At 36.6% G+C, this 25,042-nt stretch overlaps 2 protein-coding genes across 2 annotated transcripts; one reads left to right on the top strand and one right to left on the bottom strand.

Moving 5' to 3' along the window:
• Positions 1 to 261: 261 nt before the first annotated feature.
• LOC113077421 (sorting nexin-17-like) lies at positions 262 to 18,259 on the top strand (the record flags this gene model as incomplete). Its single annotated transcript, XM_026249836.1, has 11 exons — positions 262 to 372; positions 1,493 to 1,568; positions 4,575 to 4,662; positions 8,317 to 8,386; positions 12,034 to 12,126; positions 12,298 to 12,501; positions 14,019 to 14,147; positions 14,422 to 14,499; positions 15,689 to 15,766; positions 15,864 to 15,905; positions 16,250 to 18,259. Coding segments are annotated over 11 exons (1,089 nt in total), but the record flags the coding sequence as incomplete, so codon positions are not given.
• Positions 17,039 to 24,640, bottom strand: LOC113077422 (zinc finger protein 513-like). The gene is made up of 5 exons (XM_026249837.1): positions 24,444 to 24,640; positions 24,049 to 24,167; positions 22,229 to 22,363; positions 20,321 to 21,016; positions 17,039 to 20,043 (listed from the first exon to the last, which is right to left on the bottom strand). The coding sequence occupies exons 2-5, from the start codon at positions 24,086 to 24,088 to the stop codon at positions 19,886 to 19,888; spliced, it is 1,029 nt and encodes a 342-aa protein (XP_026105622.1). The 5' UTR covers positions 24,089 to 24,167; positions 24,444 to 24,640; the 3' UTR covers positions 17,039 to 19,885.
• Between the last annotated feature and the right edge of the window lie 402 nt (positions 24,641 to 25,042).

Here is a 25,042-nt window from a genome sequence, read left to right as displayed (position 1 = left end):
GTGAAAGCTGAAATGCACAGGAAATGAAACTGCTCTGACTATGTTGTGTGTTTTTTTGTTTTTTGTTTTCTATTCCGTGTTCTTGGAGTGTGTGAAAGGGTTTGATTTACTGTAATGTTATCCTGCATGTTCTGCATGTACCCCAGAATACCCGAGATCAACTGAATCTGACAGGAAGCATCAGAAGTTGAATTAGAGTTCAGCTTGAAGGTGTTTCCCCAAACCCTTTTTCAAGTGCATCACTGTTTGTCTGCGCTGCAGGAGACTCAGAAGATTCCCACTGAGGAGGTGCAGCTAGAAATCTACCTGTCCAATGGCCAGAAGGTCAAAGTCAACATCCTCACATCGGACCAGACTGAAGATGTTCTGGAGGTGAGAAGGTTGTTTTGTAACGCTTTCCAAAGCACACATCTGCTTCATGTTCTCCAACCCTATTATTATTGACAGGTTTGAATAGTATTGTCTATGGTTTACAGTTAACACTGCTTATTACATGTGTTTATTGTTCAGAGATGGGTATATTGTTATGGTACAAGAAAAACCAATAATGTTTTGCCAAAATTAGAGTCATTTCTAACTATTATTGCAATTTTCTTTTTAAGGACAACTTAATTTGATAGATAGATAGATAGATAGATAGATAGATAGATAGATAGATAGATAGATAGATAGAATAGATAGATAGATAGATAGATAGATAGATGATTCGTTTTACTATATTTTTGATTAAATATATGCATAAGGGCATTTAGAAGGCAACATAGAACATTAACTACAAGTCTGAAAATGTTGATTAATCATTATTTAAATGATTGACACATTTATTATAGACTCTTTCTTTTTTTAATTTAATGAATACATACAATATGTGTTGTACTTTGCCTGTGTAAAAAAAAAGAAAAGAAAAAAAGAAAGTAGATCATGTGTTTCTTCACTGATTCTTTACTTAGCCCTGCTGTCCAATCAGCAAACACACATTTGAGCCTGGGTTTCAAGGGCTTTAAGGAGCTCTTTGTGGGTCATGGCTTTCCCACGTGCACCACACAGAGTGATGGCAGATCCCAAGCTCTCATTAAAATGCACCCTTGCACCCATATGCAGCACCCACAGCTTTCGGCTGTGCTATTCCAGGACACTGATGGCCCAAAGCACCCTTTAGCACCTGATTGGAAGTGAAAAAGTCAAGTGTTAAACATAAAACAGGCATAACTGTAGTGAAAGTGAAATCTGTTCAATCATGGGATCTTCTTGGATGGAATGTTTAACACCTGAAACACTCCTATTAAAGAGAACCACCCAAAGCGCTTTTTGAAAGTGTGGGCACCAAAAAGAAAAGATGTTATTTTTAAGAATGAAGCCGACGTATGAATTAGTGTTCTTTGCCTATGAATACATAGGCAAATCTTGTGAATTGGTTTGCCGTCATCTCTTGTTGGGTAATAGTGTAGATGAATTATTTTTGATGTCTTTATCAAGGCTGTGCCCTCAAAAGCTCGACCTTCCGATGAGCTGGTGGATACTTCAGCCTCTTTCCTGGTTCAGGAGAGGGGGGATGGGGGGCTGCACTTGTGAGTATAACATTTTGACATTTTTCATTTTACATTTGGTAGAAAGCGCAAGATGTGCTGGCATCAGATGTGACTGCTGGCTTAGCTGGGAAAGTGGTTTGGCTGTTAGTAAATGGTATACTAAAAGTCAACATACTTGCTCTGGACTGAATATAAAAGCAGACCTGGCAGCTCAAAAGAGTGACTGTGATCTGTTGAGATGGCCGCCCACTCTCCACAAAGTAAACTGAGGTCAAGCAGATGAACTTCGGTCAAGCTGTTGTTGCATGGCACACAGCTTGCTGTAGACCTGTAATGCATGTTAGACAAACACCATTATTATTATTATTACTCATACTGGGTTAGGGATTGAACTAAACCCAAACCATAAGTATTAAACTTCTGGTCTGTAAACCTGTTTTTTTTTAGCTCTAAATATGGATAATACCTCAAATTATACAGCCAAACCCCTCATACATTAAATATTTACTTCAAGTATCCCATGAGGTTTAAAGTTATTTTATTTTTTTACTTTTACATGCATGTTCATAGTTTTCTAATGTGATGTTCACATTCAATTTGATACATCACGTGTTTTAAGAACCCAGTCAAATTTAATTATTGTTATGAGTAATACAGTTGTTTTATTTTTTACCTCTTATTATTCTAATGTATTGTTATAATGTATTTGTAATGTTCCAGTGCTATTTGAATTAATATAGCGTTTATTTTATTAATTAAAATGTTTTAGGGTATTTTACTTTGCTAACTGTAATAACCTTGTACTGTACAATAAGAAAGTAAATATTTTATAATTCTAAATCATTTTATTTTACATGGTATATTATTTAAAACACTAATATTTTACGTTAGTGACAAAGTATGTTCAGTTGACATCTTTAAAAAAAATACCTCTTTTTACAAATATTGTAAAATGCTAGACACTTATTGGAAAACCACATTTGGGGAAACCCTATTTTAACCAAGAATATACTGAATTGTGCCCTGCCAATTATAACAGACATAGAAAAAACAAAGTCCCACAGGGGCCTGAGCCATATCAAGGGACCAGTTACTTTGGAGGGTTGGCCATTTTGACTCGGGCCAGTAAGAAACTACCCAGAAACTGCATCGCAACATGCTAAAACCTCTCACAACATAACATAGCTGTATAGCAACACCCTTTCCACCATGTAACATATGTTATAAAACATATTAGCTTTGTGGTAAAACAAGGCATTATGACCTCTATGAAGAAAAAAAACTACTGCATTATAGAAAACTAACATGGAACAACGGTTCAGTAGAAATAAATGTGCGTTTCTCCTTAGTCTGTTATAAACAATATTTGTTGAGACGTTGTTGGCAGGAGTAAATGCAACAGCAGGAGTATTCAAATTGGTTGTCACTGTATTGATTGATTGCGTATGCCCCGAAATGCCCTGTGCAGAGAAATATTACTTGAAATTAAACCGATTATACACTCACTGCGAGGAGTTGTTTGCTCGAGATCATATTTAATAAAATTGTGGCTTTAAGCATCTTCTCGAATGACCAGCAGTGCATATTTTTATGAACACCCCCCAGGGACAAAATAAATGAATTTCCTCACTCCAGAGTTTTTTTCCCCGCAATATGTGTCATTAGTTTAGTGCAAAGAAGAAATTAATTTGTGAAGAATAGGCCATCTTGTCATTGATTCTGCTGTCAATGAGTTATGGAATTGAACACCTTTCAAAGGATGAATTCCTAGAAGAGCAGTAGAGTTATTGGAAGAGGAATTTTTTATTTTTTTATTTTAGACTTCACAGATTTGGTCCAGTTCTTGAAACTGAAGGACATCTCATCACTGATTTTATGCAGATGTCTGGCAGTGGCTCTCCTCGTCTGGATGTAATGTCATCATTTTGTTTGTGGAACTTTCCATGTCTCCGATTTTATGTGAGCTGTGTTTGTTTGACTACTTTTAGCTAAGAATCATCACGCATCCCTGAGGAATGACATGCTATGTGCCTCCCACTCAGTTGCAAGATCCTCACCTGAAACAGTCTTAATCCTGTCAGATTTGATGAAAAACAGACCCCAGAAGAATCCTCCACAAAAATGAATCTGGCATCCTGCCCGATCTTGGCAGAAATGCACATTGGAGGAAAAAAAGTGAGAAAAAGAAATGCCTGCAAACAAAACCTGATTTTCGATTGAGTGCCGGTGGAGCCAAAATCAAGAACTGTGTGCCAAAAACATGTCAGTGCTAAAAACAGAAAAATCGTACTTTTATTATAATTATAATTTCGATTTTTATGTTTATGTTTGATGTTTTAGTCATTTAATAGTCATATTGACAATTAATAATAAACACTGTAATCATTATTACTATGACTATCCTTATTGACAATAATACTGTTTAATAATAAAACAAAATAACGAAAAGAAAAATTTAATTAATTATTATTATTTTTTAATACTAATAAGACTTTTGAGATCTTTACAGTGACAACTATAAGCAACAACTTTGCAACCAATTAGAAACGTGGTGATAATGTTTGAGTTCATATGTATTTATTAAAACATTCCTGTCACATAATGCCATTCTTGTCTTAACATGCTAATGTCAGAGCTCTGAAAGGGTAAGCCAAAGAGTAGAAAGACAAGTTGTGATGGCATACAATATGCTATAGATCTTTGTTGTCTCTTCTTCTTTTCACACTTCTGTTTTTAATGTTTCTAAAAACTCAATTCAGTTCAGTCCCTAGCTTCCCTCTTTCCCGACTCTAGAGAAAACGTCTTTTCTAACAGCTGCAGCATTTATTCTCTCCCCCCTTCCCTCCCTCTGTTCTTCCTTCTCTCTCTTGCACAAAGTGATAAACATGTTATTGTGCCCTCTGCGGCTTTAGCCAGATGGATCTCACTTTGTTTGTTGTCATTGTTATTATTCTGCAAATGTCCTTGAGTCTGAATGCACTCATACATTTCATGTGGTCTCTCATTTCCTTGTCCAAACCTCTCTGACCTCCCACGGTGCCCCAGACGTGAGAAAACTGCAAGAATTTGAGCTGCCCTACGTGTCCATCACCAGCCTGCATAGTCCCGACTACCGCATCATCCTCCGTAAAAGGTACAAAACTTATTTTGGTAGTAATGGTTGAGCATTAGGCCCTACAGCAAAGTGAACAATAAGAATACATGTATGTAGCCTAGAGAGCAAGTTCTTATAAAATTTGTTAAATGTACTTCGTATACTTCTAAATCAATAACAAACAAAAAAAATTCTGTCATTTACTCAACTTCATGTCATTTTAAACCTGTTCACACCACAACTACAATGGTAAGGACATCACTTTAAAAAAAAAAAATCCTTGCTGATGAATGATAAAAACATTGACATCCAATCAATTCACACTGCTTTAAAGAGCTTATCATTTGAAGCAGCAGGTGACATAATTGCAGTGCACGCTTATAATACACAGAACGTTACAATGCATTGTTCAGGATTAAGAGGTGGGCGATATACGGTAGACACAGTAGAAATGTGTCTACCGTTAGAGATTTTCGGCTATCATCTTTATAGCGGTTACATTTTTCACGACATTGCTGTGCTACGTGGCCTTAAAACTTATCATTTGCATGTGTTTTTAAGCACTGAGATTTAAAAACTAGATTTTAAGCTGATGAAATGCAATCAGCAGTGAAAGAACTGATTTTGATATGCGTACACTTTTCTTGAGCATTAGAGTTTTTGAGCATTAGAGAGGTACACGCATGTGAAGATGGTGCACGTAGAGCACTGGAGTATTGAACAGAGTCAATTTTACCTCTTTATAAGCCTTGAAGCCAGTTAAACACAATTGTATGTATCAAAATAGCCGTCTTTGCAAATTTACTTGTAAACACCGTAATTTAGGTATTAAGTGAAAGCAAACAGCTGAGAAAGAAAACACACGTATAACAGTATATCCGGGCAGCTCTTAAAATGACAGCAGTCTAATATTCATGCTGTAATTATTTCACTGCTGTCCATCGTTCATGTTAATCAAACAACAGAAGAGAGAAAATCTCTCACTGCTCTTGACTAAACCACTTTTGTATCTTTTAATAAGAAGAAATATATATTTAAACAGTGAAGAATAAGCAGTGCTTTTATACATTTGATTACTTTATACAGTGTATTAGCATTTCTTATTTATTTGTTGTTGTGTTTTTTTTTTGTCCCGTTGCTTGTAATTAATTTCTTATTTAATTGCTGACTGTTTGCTTGTATTCAGTAAGCTTTATTTTTGTACTATTATTTATTTTATAAATATATGTATATATATAGTGTGTGTGATATTGACACTGGTGACAAGAATTATGAAATTTCTATGGTATCAAATGTGTTGCTATCATAAAGACCCTATTTAAAAAATAATAACTATATTGTACTATATAACGTTACTGTGAAATAAAATTACTCATTACATGATCACTCACCCCAAGTCAGGATATGCTAAAACAGTTATATTTAAATGTTCTTGTAGTGAACAGGCCCTATATAATAGAATTTAACTTTTGTAGAACTATTCCTTTAAAGTTGTTTCTGAGAAACCTCATGAGTGCCTCCCAGAGTATAAAATTAATGGTGAGATGTTTTAACAAACAGCTCTCAGAGGGCTATTCAACACATGGATATTTGCTTTAGGAAGAGGTGCCCCACAAGGCTCAACCTTCACTGTGTTTAAATGACTAGAAAGGCAGTTTTTGCCTTCCTGTTGTAGACGTGGGTATAAACATCATTACCACAGCGATCTGATCATGTGGTTCTGTGCAGCAGTAGTTTTCATATTTCCACTATAGACTTTTTGGACTTGAAATTGGATTTAGACGTCTCTTTTAAAACTCAAACGGTCTCCGAAGTGCTGTGCTTTCCAGAATCTCTGAAGTGGTTAAAGCAATACAAACTTCATTATTTATTAGCTGGAAAGTGCACATCCGCATACAGCATATAAATCTTGATGTTCTTAGTGCTGTATTAACTGCGGTATTCATTAAATGCACTTTGGAGTATGTGGTTTATGCAACGGAATAATTAGTGAGAATCAGGGGAGATTATTTATGTAAAATCTCCAGCAAGGGCATTGAAACAGCATGTGTTTCACCATGTGCATTAGCAGGTGTGAATGCGTTATGTGAACACAAATTGTTTTTTAGCATATTAGCACAGCTTACCAGAGATTATTTTGCTAAAAATGTTTCCACTTTCACTACTTGTACATCCTTGGTAAGCTAAATCTCACACCTCTTCACCTTGTTCTGTTGGAAAGGATGCACAATATGCTGGCGTTTTTCTTTTCAGTTCCCTCAGAGGAACTGCAGGCCTCTTGACCTACTTTACAGGAGACTACAGACAGCCTTCAGCCAGATCGCACCTGTTCACTACATCAGGAATGGAATATAGATCTGGCAGCTCTGATTGGCTGCTGACAGGGAGGAAAGGGTAGAAAAGCACAGGAATATTATAAATTAAAAACACAGCTACTGTTCAAAGTTTGGTGTCTGTAGAAATTAAGACATTAAAATTTTTAATTAGTAAGGATGCAATAAATTATTCAAAATTATGGAAGCCCATTTCCGCTATAAAAAAAAAAAAGGTAATCGCGAGTTTTTCTCACAACTATAATTTTTTTCTTACAATAGCGAGTTTAAATCTTGCAAATCTGACTTTTTTCTGAATTGTTTCTCAAAATTGTGAGAGATAAATTTGCAGTTCTCGTGGAGAAAAAGATCAAAATTACAACTTAATCCGAATTGCACGTGTAATCTCCCTATTCTGAGTTTGTCACAATTGCGAGTGTATGTCTAACAATTCTGTCTGAACTGTGAGATTAACTTTTTTTTTTTTTTTTTTGGTGGCGAAAATAGCCTTCCATACAGAAGTGGCACTGAAGACATTAATAATGTTACCAAATAATTTTATTTTCAAATAAATGCTTTTGTTTTAAAATTTCTATTTATGAAATGTAACAATCCAGGGAAAAAAAGGTTGAAAATAAAATTTGGTTTCCAAGTTATTTTCTTGATATTACCCATTTTACTGTGTTTGATCAAATAAATGAAGCCTTAGTGAGTATAAGAGACTTTAAAAATATTTTTTTTAAATCACTGCTTGTCATGTATAGTTTTAAAATGCTCCAGCATCAACCGCTAAAAGCATTCAAATGAGATTTAATGGATATCCAGTTTTGGCTGCTATGTGAACAATATCCACTGTTATGCAAGATTACATCATTGTGCTCTTACAAACTCTGCTAAAAACTTACTTAACAGACCTTGTTCTGCCCACGGCATGATGAGTATAGTTTTTGACATATGGACGGTCAGGATGGCCATTGAGCTTAAGATTGCTCATTAGCCATCTTGTCATTTGCTTCTAGGCAAATGGAGACATATACTGCAGCAGGATTTGTTCAGTAACCTATACGCTAGTATTGCTCTGTAGCCATAGACAGAAGCAACGTTACATACATAACAACCTTTTCTTTAAGTTTAACTTAATGGAATATTTGAATACAATTCTTCTAGACTATTGGTAAGCTGCAGTTAGATCCTCAGGCGTAGGTAAAGAAATGATGTGATTTCGCAGTAAAATGCAGTGCACATGATTTTAAGTCTCTTTTGTGCTCTTTTGTGGTTTTAGATGAAACATCAGAATGTGAATGTGATCAAAGAGGAGGAAGGTAAATTATAGTATTTCCATTGCATAACTTTTCATTATTGTTTCCTGCCCTATTCTTAGCTACTGGGACACAGCGTACGACAGTGATGTCATGGAGGACCGTGTGGGACTCAACTTGTTATATGCTCAGGTAACAGTCTCCTAGTTTAAAAGATACTCAGTTTGGTCCATCACATAAAGAAGTTGGCATAATGTGCATAACTGTTCTGACAAACAATGTGTCTCCTGTTCTGATTGTCAAAAAAAATTAAAATAATAATAAATATATATATATATATATATATATATATATATATATATATATATATATATATATATATATATATATATATATATATATATATATATATATATACACACACATACAGTGAAAGTATTCGGACCCCCTTAAATATTTCACTCTGTTATATTGCAGCCATTTGCTAATTTAAGTTGATTTTTTTTCCTCATTAATGTACACACAGAACCCCATTTTGACAGAAAAACACAGAATAATAATGATATTTTTGCACATTTATTAAAAAAGAAAATCTGAAATATCACATGGTCCTAAGTATTCAGACCCTTTGCTCAGTATTTAATAGAAGCATCCTTTTGATCTAATTCAGCCATGAGTCTTTTTGAGATGCAACAAGTTTTTCACACCTGGATTTGGGGATCCTCTGCAATTCTTCCTTGCAGATCCTCTCCAGTTCTGACATTGGTGGACAGCCATTTTACAGTCTCTCCAGAGATGCTCAATTGGGTTTAAGTCAGGGCTCTGGCTGGGCCATTCAAGAACAGTCACAGAGTTGTTTTGAAGCCACTACTTTGTTATTTTAGCTGTGTGCTTAGGGTTATCGTCTTGTTGTAAGATGAACCTTCGGCCCAGTCTGAGGTCCTTAGCACGCTGGAGAAGGTTTTCGTCCAGGATATCCCTGTACTTGGCCGCATTCATCTTTCCCTCGATTGCAACCAGTCATCCTGTCCCTGCAGCTGAAAAACACCCTCACAGCATAATGCTGCCCCACCATGCTTCACTGTTGGGACTGTACTGGACAGGTGATGAGCAGTGCCTGGTTTTCTCCACACATTCCGCTTAGAATTAAGGCCAAAAAGTTCTATCTTGGTCACATCAGACCAGAGTCCTTCAGGTGTTTTTTAACAAACTCGATGGGGTTTTCATGTGTCACTGAGGAGAGGCTTCCGTAAAGCCCCAACTGGTGGAGGGCTGCAGTGATGGTTGGCTTTCTACAACTTTCTCCCACCTCCTGAATGCATCTCTGGAGCTCAGTCACAGTGATCTTTGGGTTCTTCTTTACCTCTCTCACCAAGGCTCTTCTCCCCCGATCGCTCAGTTTGGCCGGACGGCCAGCTCTACTAGGGGTTCTGGTCGTCCCAAATGTCTTCCATTTATGGATTATGGAGGCTACTGTGCTCTTAGGAACCTTAAGTGCAGCAGAATTTTTTTTGTAACCTTGGCCAGATCTGTGCCTTGCCACAATTCGGTCTCTGAGCTCTTCAGGCAGTTCCTTTGACCTCATGATTCTCATTTGCTCTGACATGCACTGTGAGCTGTAAGGTCTTATATAGACTGGTGTGTGGCTTTCCTAATGAAGTCCAATCAGTATAATCAAACACAGCTGGACTCAAATGAAGGTGTAGAACCATCTCAAGGATGATCAGAAGAAATGGACAGCACCTGAGTTAAATATATGAGTGTCACAGCAAAGGGTCTGAATACTTAGGATCATGTGATTATTTCAGGTTTTTTTATATATATATAATTCTGCAAAACTTTCAACAATTCTGTGTTTTTCTGTCAATATGGGGTGCTGTGTGTATGTTAATGAGGAAAAAAATGAACTTAAGTCATTTTAGCAAATGGCTGCAATATAACGGAGTGAAAAATTTAAGGTGGTCTGAATACTTTCCGTACCCACTGTATATATAATTATAAAATGTATACATATACAGTCATTTAAACTTTGTGGAAATCATCCAACATTGGCTTATTTATATTTCTCTTAGTTTTCGTCTTTAAAAACTAAATGTAAAATTTTTATTAAAGGGCTAGAACACCCTTTTTTTTTTGGCTGAACAGTCCCTTTAACTTAACACAAATAAACAATAAATGAATAACACGATTTAAAGGGGAGTAACAGAATATGTTGACATGCTTCAATGTTCGAAAATCACTTTATTTTTCAAATACTGTACATTATTGTGCCCCGCCTCTCTCAAACGCATAGTCTTCTACAAAGTCCCTCCTTCTGACAAGCGCAGTCTGCTCTGATTGGCCAACTGACCCAGTGCATTGTGATTGGCCGAACACTGCAAGCACTCGTCGGAAACATAATGCACCTTTCCATAATTGCGAGATTCATCTTTCAAAATAAATGTAAAGACAGTTAATAATGTGCTTAGTTTTACCATCAGTTCAAGCTCGAAAGGGGAACAGAGTCATGTGCAAACACAGTGATGAAGCTTGTATGTGTTAGTGCACAAGCCACGGACGGTTAAGACCGCTGACTCCACTGTGTGACACTCTCTCTCTCTCTCTCTCTCTCTCTCTCACTCACACACACACACACACACACACACACATAGTGACATAGACATGTGGGGGCATGTTTGACTGAACCATTTTAGGGGGTTGTGACAGTCTTTACTTTGATAAATAATATATCTTTGGATTTAAGACTTTAGTATTTGCAACTTTACAGATCTTATTTATGCACCAAGAGCTTGTAAAACTCCAAAACTAAAATAAAATGGCGAAAATACAAAAAAATAAATAAATAAAATATATATATAATATAATTTTTTTTTTTTTTTTTTTTTTGATACATAATATATTATTAGTGATGTAATGATGAGCTGCGAGCCGATTGAAAATCGAATCGAATGTGATCATTCAATTCAGTTGAGATGACAAACAAATCGTGAGTAGGAATTTATATATATGTATCTCTGAGGTGAAATTTTAGAAAAGTTTACATGGTATTTTCTTTTCATCTTGCCTCTGAAAGAAGCATATTGAAGTAGTGTTCATAAGCAGATCTGCTATGTTTACAGTGATAACCCAGAAAACACTGTAGCATTGCTGTTCATAAGCGCCACCTGCTGGTAGAGTGAAATTGCATCTTATTCAGCTTGTCTGCCGTTTCTTTCAGAGATGTTTTATGTAGTATAGTTTGACAAAACTAAAGTCAGAACATTCTGTTTTTTCCTCAGATATCGAATTTATACAACCTTAAATTAAAAACTGGTCATGCTGAATGTATGCTGCATCTTTGTTTGGGTCATGAATAAAATGCAATGGTTGCCTCGGACAAAGCCTCAGTTTTTTAATATGAAGAGATTTCTTTTGTGTAACTTATTTGATTTGGGGTTTGTTTTAAAAAATTCTGTTCAGTTTTATTTAAATTTCACAAAAAACATGCAGCAATAATCATTTACTGTATAATGTGTTCAGTCTCATTTTGTGAAAAAATCGTGAGGAAAATTTAATCGTGAAATCAAAATTGTGAATCGTGAGTTGAGTGAATCGTTACATCCCTATATATTATAAATCTTACTGTTTTAATTAGAAGATATTTAATATATACATGTAATTAAACTAAAAGTAGAATTGAAAACTAACAATGAAAATAAAATAAAAACTAGACTGAACAAGAAAATTAATCCTGACTGCATATTGAGCTGGAAGAACTGCACAAATCTTCCCTTAAAAACAATTTATTCATTCAACTTCAGAGTGAGAGAAACAGATTTTTTCCTCTTTCTTCCACTCAGACGGTGTCTGACATAGAGCGGGGCTGGATCCTTGTGAACAAAGAGCAGCACAGACAGCTGAAATCCCTGCAGGAGAAAGGCTCAAAAAAGGAGGTACGGCTGAGCTCCGCCACACACGTTATTTGATCTCCCTAGTGTAAAAGTAGTGAAGAAATTCACTGCTTCTATAAAAGCTGAAGTCCATTCTCAGAAGTGAATGTATTCTGTTGAAGCCTATGTGTCTGTTGGGTAATCATCTGCGTATAACTATATTTTGTCCCACAGTTCATCAGATTGGCTCAGACTCTGAAGTACTATGGCTATATCAAGTTTGATCCCTGCATAACAGATTTTCCTGAGAAGGGCTGTCATGTTATAGTTGGGGCCGGCAACAACGAACTCAACTTTCACGTCAAATTGCCCAGTGATCAGATGAAAGAGGGCAGCTTCAAAGTCACGCGCATGAGATGCTGGCGGGTCACCTCATCTGTAAGTTTGACTTAAAAGATAAATAATTAGGATTTTATAATAAGGCAGACATAATTGCAATTTTGCATTCTAAAAGTTCAATTTTTGATGTGCGAAGCAAGCAGACCGCATATGTTGGTCAATGTCGCAATTATATTTGACCAACGTGGGCAAAATCTGCATGGGGAACTTTTCTGCTTCATGCAAAACTCCTGATTAATTGGATTCCTATTTAAATTAGCCTACTTAAATTGCTGAACAATGGTAAATGCAACCTTGCATTTAGCAAAATCATACAAAAAATAGTCACATTGGCCACAAAAGCTTGTCTTTCAGCAGTTCCTGAGTTCATTCCTGAAGTATGTGAATAGTTAAGTCAAATGAGGTCACATTTTTAAAGAAAGAACCACACCACACCACTTGGATTTTAGACATAGTTGCTTAAAATAAACAGCCAGCAAAAACTGAAATTCTATTTCATCTAAAAAAATTAAAAATAAAATTCTAAAAATAAAATGTTTTAAATACTACCATCAATTTTAAGCATTATAATGTACAGCATTATAATGATCCGTATAATAATGTCTTATCTTTTTGAAAATAAATACATAAAATAATATGTACTACTATTTAAGGTAAGGATTTAGGAAAACTTCCTTTTGCGTCTCCAGACAGCTCTTTTCTCCAAATTCCTTCTATGACTGTCTCTTCAGGCATGTCTGGTTGGTCTATTTTGGAAAACGGGAAGTTGAAATGAGGATGACCAAAAAAGCCACTTTCAGCAAGGAAACGAGACTGTTGTTTGTCTGCTTGCTTGATTATAACGATCAGCTACCAGACACTCATCCATCTATCTATTGATATTTATTTCATGCGAATCCACTAAATGTATGCCTTCGTGGTTTTCTCCATCCATTTTAGTATACCAGAATTTAGGAACAAAATGAAGACAATCAAAATCTTCATTCTGTATCTTCCCCACCGCTTGATTTTAAACACTAGGTTAATTAACAAATGTGACACATTGTAGCAATACCTAAACAACGTCTACTGAGAATTTGAAAATGCTTGGAATATTTTCAAGTTTGGTCCAATACAAGCACTTCAGTGCATATTGGAAGTTGTCTTTGCTTCACTCTGCAGTGGTCTTGGCTTAGTCTTTGCTCTAGAATAGCAGAGTTGTGTTACTAATGAGCTCAGAACGGCCGTCCTCTGAGACCAGGGCCTGACGCTGAGCATGCTGGGACTGCGTAGCAATGTCTCTCTAATGGGACTGACAGAGTTTCCGGTGTCTGTGTGAAGAAGTTGTCTGCCTTGTCATCTGAGACTATTCTAATGAGACACTTTTTTGTTGTTGTGCTGATGATGCTATGTAATTATGAGGACGTTGACATTTAGAGCAGAGCTAATGATGACTAATTGAGCTTTGAAGGTAATTGCCACGTAGAGGAGTTTAGAAATGGCCTCTGTAATTGCCTCGACACAAATAACAATGATTATGATGATCGTATTTGTGATGACCCGGCCTGATTCTACAGCAGGTGCCTGTGGCGAACGGTACCGCAAACCCAAGCAGTTCCAGTAAATGTGACGTGAAACTAGAGCTGGCCTTCGAGTACCTGATGAGCAAAGACCGTCTGCAGTGGGTCACCATCACCAGTCCACAGGTCAGCACAGAATCAATCGATGATATGGAAGTTCTGTACTGTTTTTAAATGCTACAAGTTATTTTAGGCATTCATTTTGAGATTCGCTGAATATTTCAAATGTTATCTAAATATTAGATTTTAAAGTTGTTTTTAAAGATGCAATTTAAGTGAGTTTAGAAAATGGCAAAGGTAAAAATAGTGAATGAGCCTTAATGAAATATCCAGTAGTGACCAATAAATGTTTGTCTGTTTGAGAATCACTGGACTATGAGTTTATATTGATTTTCCCCAGGCTATCATGATGAGTATCTGTCTGCAATCTATGGTAGATGAGCTGATGGTGAAGAAATCTGGCGGAAGCATTAAAAAGGTCAGTATCGATGTTTGTCTTGTAAAGACCTGCCAAATATCTGTGGAGTTTCAGTTGGTGAATGCATCTATGTTTGATTCATTTAAGAGCTTGAGTCTTCATTTGTTTTTGCCAGATGAAGAACTCTTTCAGCATAACCTGGTCTTAAATGATGGTTAAATCATCTGTTTGCTGGAGAGACTTAGCTGTGCAAAACTGAGCTCACTTAAAGTCAACTTGAAAGTACAGTATATATATTTTTAAAAAAAAGTATACTCCCTTGTAAGATCGGTTCACTTCCAGAATAATAATTTCTTGATAGTTTACTCACCCCCATGTCATCCAAGATGTTCATGTCTTTTTGTCTTCAGTTGCAAAGAAATTAAGGTTTTTATTAAACATTCCAGGATTTTTCTCTATATAGTGGACATCAATGGTGGCCAACGGGTTGAAAGTCCCAACTGTATTTTCAGTGCAGCTTCAAAGAGCTCTACACGATCCCAGCCAAGGAATAAGAGTTTTATCTAGTGAAACCATCGGTCATTTTCTTAAAACAATAAAAATTTATATACTTTTTAACCACAAATGCTCATCTTGCACCAGCCCAACCTCACGCTATACATAGTTGTTGAAAAAAGTCACATGTGAAATTGACAGAAGTACTGACCCAGTGTCAAAGTCAAACGCGCTTTACGAAAAAAAGGTGAAACAACGATGTCGGAAGATTTTGAATTTGGTGGAAAAAGTGAGATGGAGTTTGTTTGAACTGAAGTACACCGATTAAAAACTAACCGCATGTAAAATTTCCAACTTGACACGCATTGCAGAGCTATTGCAAGATGCACGCTGGTGGTTGATTGCAAAAAAGAGGCAGGGGTTAAACAGATTACACAGAGAAGTCTGGTATACGTTGTTATCAGAGAAAAATCTGTCACTTCACCACAAGACAGAGCTATGCAACATTGTGATGTATGGATGAATTATTCACAATGAGATCAATAACTTGCATTTATAAAAAATAAAAATAAAACTTTCAAGTTTTGAAAGACTTCAAAACATTATTCTCCTCAATAATATGCATCTATGAACCATTCACGATAAGTTCAAGGAAGTGTTTTTTGAAAATAAATGTAGTATAATTAGTATTTCATGCCTGTTTGCAGGGCATTTTCTGTCTTTTTCTCTGAGTTTGTGTGATTTGTGTTTCCAGCAGATGCAGAAGAAGCGACAGAACGGCTCGTTCCAGCGCTCTGACAGTCAGCAAGCTGTGAAGTCTCCTCCATTACTGGTGGGCACCGAGCTTGTTGCTAATGCAGAACACCTCTAGTTTTGATATGGGAGATGTACCATTGTTGATCTGTGATATGCATATGACTGTTTTTCAGGATTCCCCGGATCCCAGCCGTGAACAAGTAGTCAAACTCTCTGTGAGTTGTCAATGATTGACTCACAATGGCAACCTTCTCTAAACTGTTTTTATTTATACTGTATATATACTGTTATTATTTATATACCATTATAGTATTTATTATTTCAAATTAAGTTTTCACGTTTTCAGTGTTTATCTATAGTTAAGTTTAGCTTTCTTTCAGTTTTAGTATTTCAGTTTAAACTTATTTTATATCCAAAGCACAATTTGTCATCTAATTAATATTCATATTTTATTTCAGTTAGCATTTTTTTTTTAATTGTCGTTTTAGTTGTAGTTATTTAGATATTTTTCTAATGTTCGCTCTATTATTATTATTGTTATTCATTTTTATTTCCACAGACCAAGCTGTCTTCTGTCTCCCTGAGAGGACTAAGCTCTTCCAACTCAGCCAGTGACATCAGCAGCAATGATTTCCATGGAAACTACTCCTTTGAAGGAATAGGGGACGATGACCTTTGATGGAGTCATCCTCAATAACTGGACTAAAGGAGACAGATTCATTTAGCGGTTTCTCTGCGACGAGTGTAGTTTAATAAATGCCCAGTTCTGCAGTTTTGTAATCCATTTTGAAAAAAAAAATTATATCAACGGTCTCAAAAATGGCCTGTGAAGTACATAATTTTGACTCAGGTCTCATTACTTTCATCAGAGGCCTCAGATTCAGTGCTCACTCACCTAAAGTAACAAAAATTGGATGATTTCAGATTTGAGGCATAATTAGAGACAACGTCAATGGTTAAATTGAGACAGAGTTACATAAGCACCTCAGGGCAAGTTGCTACATTCAAAGAGAGGCTGTGATGAAATTTTCTTCTGAAGACGGGCTTTATTGAATCGTACTTTCTTACTAGAGACACAAAACTGTGCTTTTCCTCTCATATCATCATCTGGCAGACACCTTTTGTCTCATTTTCTCGACTGCTTATGACAGTAGTGGCCTACTAGAGGAAGATCCATACCAGCAAACTGTGTTGATATGTTCCTTTTAAAATCAGTTGAGAATATTATTTAATAGAGATGTGCTTCGTATCATTCAGTGTGCCAATGTTGCTCAAACTATTGCGTGGTGGCTGCAATATTAACCATGGCGTGGTAGATCTCTGCAGCTTCCTGTTTTTTTTTGTTTTGTTTTTTGTTCAGGAGAGGTAAACTCGACCTGACACCTACTGCATATTCATTGCATGGATGAAAATACAAGATCTTTACTGTGGCCTGCTTTCTCTCTGCCTTATGCTGATTCAGACGCCTTACAGTTTAACTTCTCAAATTTAACATTAAATGTAGCACCGGACACGAGTTGGCTAAAAAGCTTCTCTCAATCTGGCCACCGCTGTGTCCTGAATCTCGCTTTGTTTTGGTGTGTTCGGCTGGCCCGCCTGCACTAGCTGAACTCATGTCTTTTTTTTGCACAGTATTAAGTAAGATAGATGGCTTGGGTATTTATTGAGATCATAAAACTGTGGGGAAACATCCTGGAACATTCGCAAGAGATTTGTAGGGTTTTTTTTTTTTTTTTTTTTCTTGAACCGATATTTACAAAGGTTTCTCATAAATGCCAAAATTGTAGTTCACTAAAGCATTTTGCACAAAAAAATCATGGTAATGTCACTTTTATTAATGTACATGCAATTTAAATATATATATTCTGAATATTTACTAATATCTGTATTATCATTTGACCAAATATAATCCAGGCTGTGTATAAATAAAAATAAAAAGATTAGAAACTAACATTTATCAGTGTTTACAAAATTGTCGAAAAAGAGTGTTTACAAATTTCGCATCTAAATTTCAGCGATAGTCTTAGTACACTTTATATATTTCATTTTGAAGAATATCATTCCAGTCTGCATTTTTCGTTATATCATATACATTTAGATCCATTTTGTATTTTACTAAATGCATTGTGGCAATCATCTCAGAGGACTGTGATCACATGGTGCTTGGGAAATGGATGGGTTTTAAATTTATGCTGGGTTTTTGACTGCAATGATAGTCAAATTGAATGAAATTCCCTTATTCTTCATCCCAGATGATATATATATAATATGATTCCTCCCATAGGCAGAATGTGTTAAATACGAAGGTTGTTCTCATGTCTGTGTGCTGTATGGCTGATTATTTTTGAGCTGATGATTGTAATTTGTGATTGCCATGTTCAGTATGTTCACCAGCATCATCATCATCATCATCATTGTCTAGGATGAAAGGGGTAACCATCTTTAATCTTAAACCCTGTATATCGCTCATGAATCAGTATGATTTATTTCTCAAATTCTCACTTCATTTTAAATCCAAGAATGGAAGTTAGAGCCTTCTGGGTTTCAATAAATTTAGGTGCCAAATGGTGCTACTCTGTGTTGTTTTCTGTTCCCTGGTTTAATAACACAAGCATGATGGGTATTTCAGCATGTGTGATTATCATGAGATTGCCTGTAGACACAATGACTCCTGTGCTTAGTGTAAAAAAAAAAAAAAAAAACACTAAAGGTCCAAGGTTGAACCATTGAAAATGTAGCTTTTTGACCTCCTACAATTTGTTTCATCATTCAGTGATCACAGATTGTAAAAATTGATTTTTAATATAAGCTTTTGCCTCAAAACAGGCTGTAACGCTTCAGAAAAATGATCTCCGACTCATTCTCACAAGCTAACAGCATGAAGATCACTGCCAAGAGTTGTCAGTGCTCCGGTGCGGCCCGGGGCGCCGTCTTCATTAGCATGTTTACCAGAGCTGTTCGCAGCAGAGGATCACAGCTCTCATTATGGAAGTGTGAGGATTACACACTGCCTGTCTCCACAGCTTAATCATACCCTGCTGGTCTATTAGGAACTTACTTCTGAGCAGTCGTGTGACTGAAAGATGGCAAATTAACTTAGATGAAGTTTCAACACAAACTCTTTTATTTGAGGTTAAGGCATTAATGAAACCACTGCATAATAACAAGAAAACACTCGAGCATCACACACCTACAAGATTACATCAATGATCTGTCGTTTTTGGCAACCTGAAGGTTTAACTGCATATTAGGGTTTACGGTTACTGTCGTCCTTCAGTATAGCTAACAATGCCAAGGGGTGGCAAATACATGCCAAACATTCCTCAGAGATAAAAAAAAAAAAAATGAAATCACATACAAAAATAAAAGCTCTTATGTTCAGCATGACACGGATACCCACTATGCACCATTTTGCTTCAAGTAAACTCAGACAAATGGCATTTTTCACAGTCAAAAAAGATACACACAACAATAAAAGGCAACATAACCTCTCAGAATTATTGAGAGCAAAAACAAGATTATCAAAGATCACAACATAACAGACATTTTCATCAGTAGGGTTTTGAATTTCTTTGATGAATAAATGATCAAACACATAAAACCTCAAAAGAGCCAACCAGGGTAAACTTTAAGTGCATGCAATGTAGCTCCAGGCTTAAAGAAGAACTTCCTGTGGCAGTGGTGCAGAGTTTGGCACTGATAAATGAACCACAATCAGGCTCAGAACACTCTTTGTGTAACACAAACTGCCTTGTTCAAAGGCATTAATCAGGAATGTCCAAACCTGCCCCTGGGGGACCACTTTCCAGCAGAGTTTAGTGCTGATCATCTCCCACAAACCTGGCAGGAATTTTCAAGTCACCCTAAAGACCTTGATTAGCCATTTCAGGTGTGCTTAGTGTTTAAATGTGTGTTTAGAAGTGTGTTTAAAGTGTGTTTAGTGTTTTATGCTTTAGAGTCTGCAAGAAGGTTAGCCCTCCAGGAGCGGGACAGGACAACCCCTGCATTAGGACATTCAGGTAACTGTCTTTTAATTTGTGCATGACTTCATGTAGCAGCTTGTGGACAATTCCAAGAAATGTCTAAAATAATGGCTTTCAAAATAAATGAGGGTACAAAGAAAAAAAAGAGCAACCAACAAAGCGTATGCAGTAACAGTAAAATCTCATATGGACAACTGTCTTGCAATAAGAGGCTACACCTCTTCTTCGTCCTCCATCTCTTCCTCATTTCCAGGCAACTGCACTTTAGCCCACCCATCTGTCGTGAGGCTGTGCTTCTTCTGATGTCGTTTGTAATTGTCCCAGTGGCCAGTGGTGTAGCCACACTCTTGGCACTTATGGGGCTTCTCGCCTGTGTGCCGCAACATGTGCCGCTTCAGGTTCATACTCAGGTTCATACTTTTCAATGTTTTTTTCAGGCTGATGATGCACATGGCAACTTTTTTAGCAACTTTCCTGGCTAACTTTTTTAGAGCAATGTTACTTGGGCACTTTCCCACTGAGAATGGGTAACAAATTTGGATCAGTCGTGGGCCCTGTGTCTCACCCGGTTGCCCGTTGATGGCAATATTGACCAAAGTTGCCCCGTGTATCATCAGCCCCAGTGGATAAAGAAGAATCTTACTTACCTTCGGTGGGGGCAGGAGCCACTTCCTTTTCCTTCTGACCCGGCATAATGTGGTTTAAACCGTTGCCGCTTATTGGCTGAAGGGCACTCTGACCCGGGCTTACAACTGCATGCATACGCTGATGCCTCTTCAGGTTCCCTAAGGAACTGCACGCAAATGTGCAGTGGTTGCACTTATAGGGCTTTTCCCCGGTGTGTATGCGCAAGTGCCTTTGCAGGTTTACTAGTTGTGCCGATGCATAGGAGCACAGCGGACACCCATACGGCTTTTCGCCATTGTGCGTCTTCATGTGCCTCTTAACATGGTTAGTGTAGCGCGAAGTGAAACCACAGAGCGTGCATGAGTGGAGCTTTAGGGAACCATCCTCCACACCAGCGCCCTCATTCCCTCCCCCTCTAGCCTCCGCTTGTAAACCTAAGCCCGAGCAGAGCTTCCTGTCCACAACACCATCCGCATTCCCTTTGCAGCAGCGCATGCAGAAGGGCCCCACCAAGTCCATGCCGGGTCCCAGGGGGTCTTCCAGGAGCTGCCCACAGCCCCTGCAAGAGAGGTAAGAGGGAAAGGCAGACTCAGAAACCCTCTCTTCATGCTCGCTTTCGGTCGCACGCAGGTCATCGGCGTCACTCTCCATACTGAGGCGGCTGAAGGATGAGCTCTCCTCGTCTCCCAAGGGGAAGCCAGGCAGACTGATGTCAGCTGTACAGGACCACAGCAGGAAACTGCATTACATTTTGCAGCTGCATAGATATGTTTTCTGCAATCTCAGATAGTGTGAAAGCATTCGATTACAATTTAGGGCTGATAAAAAGACTTTCAGTAGAAGTTGACCGTAACATTAGTATCATGAGTTACTAAAGACAAATGCTCTCACAAAAAAAGTAAAACTTTTATGCAAGATCACATGCATCTACAGTTGTCAAAATTACAAATTTTGCACAAAATATCAACAGATGAAGTTCTAGGGAAAATATTTAGCGTTTATACTTACCCACTAAGCCAGTGGACAAACGTTAAGTAATGCAACAAATAAAAGATGGTACTCCAACAAAACACAAGGCTATAGTGTTTCTGCTCACTGTCTTTCCATGAAACGTTGCTTTCCTTCTGCACTCCTCATGCACATGCAGTTTGGAGAAATGTGTGAGTCTGAAGTCTGAGCGGGCCTTTATATCGCCCGTTTCAGAAACCCCAGGTGGATGATTACCCAGCCTAATGATAATGATGATGACTATAATGGTCCTGCTGATGATGATGATGATGAGAGGGAGATGATGATGATGATGATGGTGATGATGATGATGATGGTGATGATGATGACAACTATGATAAAGACCCTGAGAGGAGATGATGATGATGGTGATGATGATGATGATGACTAAATGCCTTATTATAATGTGTCCTTGATGGTGATGACTGTCTTGATTTGATGACCCTTATATAATAGTGGTGGCACAGTGTATTTTTTCCTGATTTGCCATTTTAAGATTGTATGTTCTGTCAGAATGCCAAAACCAGAGAAATTTTCCAGAACGGTAGACTCACTTCTTCCATCTGTACATGAAAGATCACAGTGCTCGCAGACAGACAAAATGCAGCACGTTTGCATAATAGCACTAATATTACAAGTCAGTCTTTGCAGTTAATGTTGCATATTGAGCACATATGTCAAATTCCAGCAATAAAGCAAACTAAAGCATGTTTAAAATCCTCAAGATTTAGCAGTAGCCATCATATAATTTATTTTCAAGTAATAAAAAAAAATCACTTTATTAAAATAAAAATAAAAACAATTATTGACAAGAAATTTCTATGTAAAATAATGATTGTTTTTACTTCTAATGAAAATTTTGAGTCTGAACCCTTTAATGTTCCCTACCAAAGTTAGGCTTAGAAACTCATGTAACTCACCTGAGAACCTTTCAAGACCTATGATCTTGTTGTCATTGTCAGGATCTGAAAACTCGAGTTCTTGTCCCAGGAGAAAGTCGCTCTCAAAGGTAAGGCTTGCTGGACGTACAGTGCCTAATCCATCTTCAGAATCCACTGAAAGCAAAGGGTCATGGTCAAATACAGCAGTAATAGAAAAACAACACTGAAAGATCATGCAACTTGACCCAAAATAGACAGTCTCTGTGTCATATTTCTCTCCTTATCACTCCTGATAATGTCTGCTGTGATGTTATTGTCTGTATGTGTGCATTTTTCAGTGTTTATTTCAGTTTCTATTTGTCTTTGCTATGATTTTCATTCTTCTTTATTTTTATTTTTTTTATACAAGTCAAAATCTAAAAAGTAAAAATAGTAATAATAATAATAAAAAATACGTCCAAAACCCATATGATGCCCATACAAGCACGTGAAAGTCATGCTGAATCTTACACTTATTATACAAACAAGATGCACTTGTGGGATCATGTTAATTAGTATAATTAATAATTATATAATTAAAATAAATATAACTGTCAAAACCATCATAAGAATTGGGTGTTTCTTAAATTATAAGCACTTTAAAAATAATAATAATATAATAATAGTTATTATATTATTATGATAATAATAGATATTTCATCTGTCATTTGAACTAAGTCACAATTTATACATTGTTTTTTTAGAAATATTTTATGAATGAAATATTATTTACCGGTAAACTAAATCAGTTTTCACACAATATTTGTCATAATGACAATTCCAGCTTGACAGGAAAGAAGTTTATCTTTCATCTTTACTAGTGGCAAAATGGCTAGTCACAGTGGAAATGACATCACACTGCCAGTTTTATTTATAGAACTTTTAATGATGGATTTTCATATTTTACAATTTACAAGGGTAAAAAAAAAAATACAATAGGTATATTAATATCTGCATAGAAACAGTAAAAATAAACAAAGGCAATGTACTTTTTTTTTCCCAAGACAATTTTAATGTGATTTTCATGTTAAAAAAAAAAAAAAAAAAAAAAAAAAAACGGAAAAGTTAAAGAAACATGCAGAATCGACCAGTAACGGGTTCAGGCTTTACTGCAATTTTACTGCCATCTGCTGGACGAGACTGAAAATAAATCACAACTTTATAAAAAAGAGGACACAAAGAAACAAACCATGCAGCAAGTAAAATATTGTTACTGTAATTAATTTACCAGCTAAGACTGAAAATCTTAAAATGAACTAATATTAAAATGAATCTCACCGTATAGATAGCTAAATTTAGCTCTTCTTCATAATCTGACACAAACACAGAAACAACTGCTACTTTTGTTAGTCACATTTTACATTTTAAAATAAAGGACACTGGATACACAGCACATAATCATCAGAAGAATCTAGTCAGCTTGACTTACACCTGAAATCACAATTCAAAGTCAAAACAGATGGCAGTGCAATTATGTTTCTTTCAATACAAAATTACCACTTTTTATTTATAATTATAAGTTATTCATAGAGAGATAGATAAATAGATACTTTATAATGATATTATAAACTAATTATAACACTATAACCAATTAGTCGGGGTGTCTCTGTAATTTACTGTAACAGAAGAGTCTGCTTAATGACAGCTAACATTCAGAGATTCTAGAGAGACATCTCCAAGTTTATATTATGACAAAAAAAGACAACACGAGTTTCTATGATTTTTCTCCTTATTAGTAAAAACCATCCAAAACCAAATAAGGGGGGTGATACACGTTTCAAATAACTTCGCTAATAATATCAGAAGAGAAAGCAGCTTACACTTGACTGGTTGTGGATTCTGTTGTTTTCTTCTTGGCATCTTCCAGTTAACGTAGCCTTTTTATTTTCAACCTCCTCTGGATTCCCTCGAAAACAATCAACTCATTCTCCAAAGTATCCTTTAAAAGCATTGACATAACACACGTTACTGACATGCACGTCAACACAGATACACGGCGCATCTAGGAGCTAACTTGCTAATCTTACAGTGGCATAGACTCGCGTCATTTACAGCAAATAAAATATGTAACGTTATTAAACTCGAGATCTACAGAATGCGTGTGTGTGTTCTGAACTGCATGGCTATTTCCGCCCAGCGATATGTCGCCTACCACACACATCTAAAAACTCAACTCCAGCTATATTGTCAAGCTCAGCAGATGTCATAAATATACCTGCTCTTTCTGGCTGACTCGGTAAACAACTAACGGTTTCAGTCGAGGCAAAACAGCGTCTGACGGTGCGCTACTGCTCTCAGTCCGCCATTCCGTAACACATCCACCACAAAGAAAGGCAATTAATGCTCTTTTTTTCATAACTTAATTGATTTCCAAATTGCCATTGTATTCATTTTCTTCCGCTACGTTGCGTATATCCGTTTTCCCAGTTACGCGTTTCCGGGGACATAAAGCCGCTCTATTTTTACATTTCTATTTTTATGGAATATTGTGGGCGCAATAATATGAATAATTCTTACCTATTATATTATATTATATTATATTATATTATATTATATTATATTATATTATATTATGCAGCAACGATCATTGTAATATTTTCTTTCTATAGAGGTCGGGATCGTTGCGTCACGTCGCAATGCATTGTGGGAATCGCGGTACAGAAGTAGATGTACTGTATAGTAGGCATTAGGTAACGTTGGTCATTTGGTCATTAATTTTGATTATTTTTTGGAAAATGGTTCAGTATTGCTGTATTGTGACCTGCTGTAATCGGTTTCATGATCGACAGGGCAAACGCCTCGTGAATCATATTA

This window comes from Carassius auratus, unplaced genomic scaffold (genome assembly GCF_003368295.1).
Source record: "Carassius auratus strain Wakin unplaced genomic scaffold, ASM336829v1 scaf_tig00022562, whole genome shotgun sequence".
Classification (NCBI taxonomy): domain Eukaryota; kingdom Metazoa; phylum Chordata; class Actinopteri; order Cypriniformes; family Cyprinidae; genus Carassius; species Carassius auratus.
Note: the sequence above shows the minus strand (reverse complement) of the source record. Positions and strands in the feature narration are given on the sequence as shown.

Bases quoted from the DNA above. Each gene is read 5' to 3' on its own strand.
- LOC113077422 (XM_026249837.1), bottom strand. From the start codon at position 24,088: ATGCCAAGAAGAAAACAACAGAATCCACAACCAGTCAAGT. The intron at 21,017-22,228 runs GTGAGTTACATG...GGTCCTGTACAG, and splicing joins AGGTCTTGAAAGGTTCTCAG to CTGACATCAGTCTGCCTGGC. The intron at 20,044-20,320 runs GTAAGTAAGATT...TGCGGCACACAG, and splicing joins GGCTCCTGCCCCCACCGAAG to GCGAGAAGCCCCATAAGTGC.